This window comes from Agrilus planipennis, unplaced genomic scaffold, assembly GCF_000699045.2.
Source record: "Agrilus planipennis isolate EAB-ADULT unplaced genomic scaffold, Apla_2.0 scaffold75, whole genome shotgun sequence".
Lineage (NCBI taxonomy): Eukaryota > Metazoa > Arthropoda > Insecta > Coleoptera > Buprestidae > Agrilus > Agrilus planipennis.
This window is the reverse complement of record NW_020439028.1, coordinates 696,814-705,203: the sequence shown is the minus strand read 5'-3', so window position 1 is coordinate 705,203 and position 8,390 is coordinate 696,814. Positions and strand designations below refer to the sequence as shown.

The following is an 8,390-nucleotide window of genomic DNA, read 5'->3' as shown; positions in this document are numbered from 1 at the left end:
GTAACAATTTAATAGTGTTTTTAAGTTCTTTAATAGTTAGTGTAAATAAATAGTTTTGTCGTAATCAGTCTAAAAATTTAATTTTGTTAAACCCACGAACATTACAATAAGTGAATTAACTGTGAATTGAAATTAAAAAAAAAAAACTAAAAAAACAAAACATTTAGAGGTCTAGGTCTTAATTATTTCTGCAACACCTTTTTCGAATCGTAACTATTTAAAAATTCATTTTATGGGCCTCGGATCTTGGACTCTAGACAAACTACCGTCAAATTGGTTTTTACGAGAAGACATATATTTTTAAAAGAATAAGTATATATTGAATCCTCTTGATTTCCTTCAAGTGCTCTAATTTTTTAAAAATCGGCAAATGATGTTTTTTAAGTTTATTAGAGCGTGACACAATAAAAATAATATTAGCCGGCTTCTTAATCCGTTTTTAAAATGTAAAAAAAAAATAACATGAAAAAAGGTTACAAATGTTTTTGAAATTCACACAGAATTTAGAAATGTTCTTCTATTCATTTTCATAATTCTCTTAGGCTACGGATTAACAACGAATTTTATATACTTTATACACTTAAATACTAACCAAATAGGATTAAAATACTGACCAATAAAATGAATGTATTTATACAACTCACCGATGATGGGTCTTCCAATGGCGTTTCGATCTCTGCTTGCCTCAGAAAAACATTCCCTCTGCAGGCTCGCCAAAGCATCCTTTCAAAGGGCGGTATCCTTTCGCGAAGAATAACTCCAGCAACAAAGCTAAAACGTTAATAAATCTCCACCTCCATTCAATAAGAAACCTATTGATGTAATTAAAAATGTATATCTTATAAATGACGACGAGAGCTTGTCATTAAATACCTTCAAAAATTAACAAACGTGAAGCGTTTAAATTTGTAAGATATGATTGATAAAAAACTATACAAAATTAAAATATTTTTCTATTATACTCTACAATTTGTCAGGAAAATTTTATTGTACGGTTATTAGTAACTAATTACCAAGTTTTTAAAAATTCATTGATTTAAAACTGTCATATTCCTACCAAGTTTCTAAATCTGATACTGTCTCTTCATGTTTATATATACGTATCTTCTGTTATCCTAATTAAATCCTTTTTTAATGAAATAAATAGGTACATTATATTGTATAAATAAACTAAATAAATGTTAACACTTCAGTAGTATAGAGTGATCAATCTGATAGGTATCTACCCCGGGTAGAAACCTACCTCTCTGATACACTTCATCAATAAGTGATTAATCGCAAACTTAGGGGCTTCATTAAAGTAAGGCGATAGCCTGTTAGATCATTTAATTCGTGATATATTTTGTCGTATAGGTATTAAACTGTCAAAGCATTGCTAATTTGTATCATTTATATTTGTATATCTGTTAAATAATATTATTTCCACACTGCGAATTCATCTACACAGTAGTGATGGGTCGTAACATGTTTTCGGCGTAACGTAACGTAACTAGTTTCTTGAGAAAACGTAACCTGTTTCATAACTACGTATTTTTGTAACTAGTTACATTTATAGATTTGTACTATAGTGTAACTTGGAAACTGTTAAATTGTCCTATATCTTTCCTCACTGTCGTATCTTTACAATACAGGTCATTTCACGATGGTACGGTCACAATTCCTAGAAAGTAGGTTTATGGCATTACTTAGCAAACAAACCCATGTATTTACCATCGACGATTTGATATTTTACACTTTTACAGAAAGATATTTTTGCATTTGGTAACTGTTGTATAAATCTAAGTTAAAAATAAACATCGTACCCTCGGAAAATTATCTCCTAGAAAGCTTCAACAACTTTGCTACACAATTACAAAAATTTTAAATATTGTAATAGTTGTTTGCTACTAAGTTCTTCTCAAGATCTGATCTGGAATTCATAGACTTTCTTTCATGACTAAAAATATAAGAGGCCACAATAAATAATCTTTTAAAATAGTTTTTCTCTGTATGTATGATTTTGATCTGTTCAAATATTATTTACTCAAAATCATAACTCCGAAGAACGAAGACGGAGATATGACAAAAGAAATACGTGTCCTTCGAATAACAAAATAGGTATAATACCAGGCATCACGTTATTGTTACCCATGGGTACCAACTTTAACGTACAGTAAGCTATTTACAACGTTAAAACCGAAGATACTAAACTGCTTACTCAAAGTAACCGATAACGAAAATAACCATAACCGTAACCGCTTGTCGTACACAGTCGAAACAGGTTATACGATTATTTAGCTAGTACGCAGTTTCGGAAACTACTTACGGTACATAACGCTCAACCCTACTACGCAGGGAGGAAATAACAAAACTGCTGTTGTAGGTACCTACAGCGTATACTGCAAGTAGCAAAAGGTATGGTATAAATATAAATCATCGACGTTTACTAATGGACATGCCTTAGCGGTCAGAATTGTGGTACAACACGAGAAAGAGATGGAACGAAGTTTCGGATAATATCCACCTCTCTCACGCTAGTGCGTAAGCGTGTCATGAAAGAAATAGCATTAGTTCGAAACTGGTTCGAAACCATACGCCATCTTCCTCACTTTTCGAGCCAAGAAATTATTACAATGACATACGGCTAAGGCACGTCCATTAATATATGTCTATGGTATGATTGCAGCAGTTGTTGCGGGATTAAAGTTTGCCGAGTTAGAAAATTTAATATTTTTAGTGACTAGAGTGGTCAGTAACAGTCCAGTGTACCAAAACTCAACTATTTACGTAGTTCAAAGTAATTTTGTCCTTGTTTATTTTTCTATCCTATTCTAATAACTTTTGGCGCTTTATTTGAAATTTACCCTGTTGCTACTGTGGCGTCACTCTAACTTAACGCAGTTTCACGGGCACTTTTTCACAATAGAAATAGTACTCCTCACCTCTACCCTCCATACATTGTTACACAATATAATACTTATTTTATGTTCAATATTCACGGGATTACAAATAAAATTGCAAGGAATAGTACCACTTAATTCTCTTACTAATTTAGATTACAAAGATTTGACCTTAGGGGATTATGTAAACAAACAAATATATTCCTTATTTCATACTTTCTCCGGCACCCCCGCAATATATGTATTTGTGTTTTATTGTCAATATCTTTTTTATATTTGATATTTCTTACTACGAACAATTTTTATTTGTTGTAATAACAGAAAATTTCTTGAAACATTGATAAATTGTGAAAGCAAGTAAAAAATAAGAAGGGTAAAAATATTGAACAACATTAATGACTCTACTTATACGATACGTACCTACTTTTGATTAACATTATTCAACTAAATAGTGAAAGCCAAAAAAAATACAATTATTATATTCATATAGCAATTCTCAAATATGGCAAAAATTTTACGACCGCGTTGTTCTGTAGTAGATATTAACATTTAGGCAGATTGTAATGATTGTGAATCAGAAGCATAAGGATATTGAGTGCGATACACATTGGGGTTTGCTTATAGGAGCTACTGAACACAACTTTTTCTACATAAAGCACTAAATTAGTAAAATATCTTCCCGTAATCATTGGTTTACATTTTGATCTTATTGACCACTTTGAATCTGTGCAATTTATGCGATTAACTGTAGATAAGTTTAAGCTCATTTATTACATAATACATAGTATAAGTATGTAAACCAGTAGTGTACGACAATCTGGCGTTGAAAATACTAGCATTCTAAGCGACCGAAATACTTGTCCACGTTTTATCGAAGTGTTGTGTTATTTGGTTTATTTATTTACTACAATGCAGTCTCCTTTTATATTTTTATTAAAGATAAGGGATATATCATGTATCATCCACATAATACTAATCATATTAACATAATAAGAAACCCTAGAATGAATACAAAGAAATTACAGTAGTGGATACAACTGACTGAAACTGAGAAGAGGGACTAGTTTCGAATTCCAATCTAAACGAAGTGAAGTAGGAACTCTACAAAGAGCTACGAGATGGTACTGTAATACTGGATGGAGAGTTCTTCTAACTTACTAATACGACGATTGCACACTTGGCGGATTTTTCGAAGCAGAGAAATTACCGCATGGCGACCCTATGTACCTCAACTGATTAACTAGTTCCTATACAGTTGTAAGGAATCTTAACTGGAAGGAATTGGGTGGGGTAATTAACCGAGCGGCATAGCCTAGAGGTTTAGACCATTGCTTAGCATTCGAGAGGACGCCGGTTCAATTCCGGGTCTGTCTGCCTTGGTCCAAGTTTTTCTGTAGTTTCCTTGGATCACTTAGGCAAATGCTGGGGCACTAATATTCCACAGATAATCTTTCATTCTCTTCTGTCTTCATTTCGTCCGTCTCATCTTTCTCACCCGTACCACCACCCACCCATTCCCACGATTCCTGAGAGTAGGCTGAAGAGGGCCTTCCGCCCTATCTTCCGGCGTAGTCCGAAGGGACTGCCCGCCCACCAGCATTACTGGCTGTTGGGAATGAAACACCCAAAAGTTTTTTTTTTATTTTGGGTAATAACCCACCGGTCTGACTTTGGTGAGATAGAACTCGTAGAGCTATTAGTTAAGCCAGCATGCTAATCTAGGGGGACTTTTACCTTACAGCTTATAAAGCTAGTAGACATAAGAGAGGATCCCCCATATTGAAGATGTCCAGAGACCTTAGAAGTAGATTGGAGTAAATTGATACCGTACGCTCATGACTGCAATCGTTGATTGAGACTTTCTCATTCTCACACTTACGCAGAAACCATGACCGAAAGGTAGAAATCACCACGCTCAATAAACGTAAGGTCTAGAATGACTTTGGACTTGTAGCCCACTGAAGTACATTAGGGCTCACATATAAGACATATAGGGTGTAGAAGGCATCAACCTCATCTCTTCTATTATTAACTAGACAGACGAACCCAAGTCAGGCGTCTTTTTTCTTCCCCTTTTCACTTAACGACGTAATAACAATAACGCTAGAAGAACAAGTGATCAATAATTTGAACAACACAATTTTACTGCAGTGAGTTGGTTTAAGAAACTATATTCCAAAACTCGTATGACGGACACCGAATTTATTCTGCCTAGACAAGACAGTAAAAAATCTCGGACCAAAAAAATCCGCCGTTTGTGCAATTGTCCTTGTTTATAAAAGAAAAAAAACAACGTATGCGTTTTCAATATGTTTGGAAGCGACAACTATCCCTTGGCTAGCTGAAGCTCCTAAATCTTAGCTGAAATTGAGCCCAGATTTTTAACCCACGACTGGGCTTCTATACTAGTTGTGCATGTTTTGTATGGTTACAAAAATACCCGATTAATGTGCTTTAAGTGGACGTTTCATAAATAAGTGGTAAAAAACGAATGCCACGAATACTGTTGCATATTTGCCACAAAATAAATTTGAAAGTTTATCATATGAAGTGAAAATGAAAATAAAAGAACGTCAGAATTTTTGCAAGTAAAGATAATTCGTCATACACATGCTAAAAATGTACTTTTCTGTTTTCCTTGTACATCTATTGTTTAATTTCAATGAAAAATTTGTTGAAATGCTTACTCATTTGAAACAACAACGCGCCGACAGCATATAAAACATATTATTATGATTTTAAGAACAAACCAATAAGCACTTGGGGAAGTTCAAACTCTGGAGTAGTTTAATGTTAATATGATAAGTTTATTACTATTTTCATTTATGCTTGCAGAACACTTAAAATCAATGAGGATCAATGCGAATCAATCACCGCTGACATGCAAGGTATTTCTGAAATAAGTAGCAAGCTTGCAAGAGGTGATGGAGCACTATAAAATAAGAAAATTAAGTAAATGTTTGGTGATCCAAAAGTTCACCGTTTTCGAGAAAAACGTATTTGAAAGTACAGGCCCGGCCCTGGTTATGTGTGACTGACGATGTTTATGTTTAGCCTAGAGCAGGGATGGCGAACCTTTACGTATCGATGTGCCATTTTTATAAAGGAAAGTTTAATTAGGTCATAGACGTGCCATCAAATAATTTTGTCTCTGTGATTATTGCGAAAATGATAATAATAAATAATATCAACTCACAATTCTTAATTTTTTGCAAACAATTGGAACATTTTGCAACGTTTAAAATAGACGTGCCATCAAATAATTTTGTCTCTGTGATTATTGCGAAAATGATAATAATAAATAATATCAACTCAAAATTCTTTATTTTTTGCAAACAATTGGAACATTTTGCAACGTTTAAATTATGCGTGTAATTTAAATTAAAGTAAAATTAGTGTGACTTCTGTTTTTGCAGATTAGATGACAAATAACTAATGTTAGGGTTGTAAGATTTTACTTTTAGCAGAATGCATGAGTCATCTGCCAAACGGTTTCTGAAAATTCCTTGATTAAAGAAATAAATTCTTTAATAACTTAGTCTTCTTCTTTCTCGTGCATTTCTAAATTGTTGTTATATTTTCTCAAATTTGGAAAATACTTGTAGTTTCTTGTGATGATGTCGTTCATGAAAACTGGCAGTTTAGCCTCAAAAGCCCGAATGACATCTATCATGAGGATAATTGTTTTATTCAAGCCTTGAAGCTTCACGTTTAAATTATTTGACGTGACGTGCCCAAAATATTGTGTTGCGTGTCACTAATGGCACGCGTGCCATTGGTTCGCCATCCCTGGCCTAGAGCAATGGTCGGCAACTGGCGGACTGCGGTCCAAATCCAAATCCCGGAAGGCCAAAAACTGGGCCCCCAAATTTTTTACTCAAATAAATCATTTATAAAATAATTTTGTTGTTAACAAATTACCTTTGAGTTTATCATTTTTTAGAGGAAGAAATATGATCCTTCTGGACCTCGATAAAATTTTTCAAAAACATCCGGACCCCACCTAAAATTACTTGCCGACCCCTGACCTAAACTAATTCTTTGTTCTTTTAACGTTGTAGGCTTGTATGTGTGTAGTTAGTCAAAGTATCAGCGACGATGAAAGTAGTTACATATTTAATTAACTTTTATCGTAAAGAGCGTGTGTGCTATCTTAGTAGTAAGCTGTTGATATTTACATTACACAACACAAAGGCCACTGTTTATATTCTTCGTCGATGTAGCTGCTTGGATGTTATCACAATTTCTTTGTACGTCGCCAATTCACGCCCAGGGTCGGCTTCGGATTGCAACTTGCAGGTTTTCTTACAATTTTTTTTGTCTCTTAATCACGCCGCTTTACTCATATGCCACCATGCCATTCCCTATTGAATCTACTTATCATCCTCCAAAGCTTGCTACTTACTTCAGAAACACACTGTGTCGGCTAACATCATACCCATTTTATTCGTTTATTAATTAACCGTTAATTACCAAACGTTTAAAGTCCACTAACAACAATAACTACATTTAATGCTTAATGTTCGACACGAGTAGTAATAGCGTTACAAGTCACCAAATTGTACTCTATAGTCCTTTGCTTTTTAGACCTCTTCGCTTTGAATTAAGTTATTGTTCCTATATCTAATCTTCCTGCGAGTATCTATTATTATTTTTCATTTTATTATTTCAATATTTTGTTACATTTGTGTCTATAAAGCCTACTAGATTCAATTCAAAATGAGAAAAGAGCTTCTAACTTATAAACTACTAATTCCAGACAGACAAGAGGTCTATGTTTTTTAGTGTAAATTTTAGTTCTAAATCCTACGATTTAATTAAGTACAGGGTGCGCCATTTAAAATTAACAAGTTATTTTGATTTTACTTTTTTTTTTAATTGAACATTTAATATTAAATAAATACCCTGTATAAACGCTTTCAAAACAACAACTACATAGCTAACGACATACATTTACTTCCATCACTCATAGTTAAAGTCTTAGAGGTATTAACATTTGTATCTATTGAATGTATCTACATATTTATGTAAGGTTATGTATCACCACATATATTCTAAAATTCGAAATATTCCAGAAACTAATAAGATTTATTAGACTAAGGAATGCTTAAAAACTGGTATTGTTCAATTTCAATTAAATATTTAAAAATGTAAAAATAGTGTTCCTTTTAAAATAAAAAAAGATTATAGCCTTATCCCGTACAACTACCGTTCTAACAGCATCAAAACACTTCTGTTGGAAACAGCATGGATGTGTTCCGAAATATAACCCAGCATACTGACCAGTGCTGATGACGTAATGAATCGACGCCATACTGTTGATTCGTTCCGAAATATACTGGCCAGTGCGTTGACGTCAAATTGACGACATATTGATAATAGTGTTTGTGCTCGTTAACAACAATTTTGCTCCAAAAGTTATTTAAGTTTCTTGCAATAAAAGATTCCTCATAGTCTGATGCACACACGCCCGTTTGATATACTACTACATCACATTTGTCTCACCAGTAC

At 33.6% G+C, this 8,390-nt stretch overlaps 1 protein-coding gene across 1 annotated transcript in view; it reads right to left on the bottom strand.

The window, feature by feature from the left end:
• Positions 1-8,390, bottom strand: part of LOC108735991 (V-type proton ATPase 116 kDa subunit a) — a 55,316-nt gene that overhangs the window by 8,762 nt on the left and 38,164 nt on the right. The window contains exon 5 of the mRNA XM_025976450.1: positions 615-771. Within this exon, the coding sequence (XP_025832235.1) occupies positions 615-771 (157 nt within the window). The remainder of the gene's footprint in view (positions 1-614; positions 772-8,390) is intronic.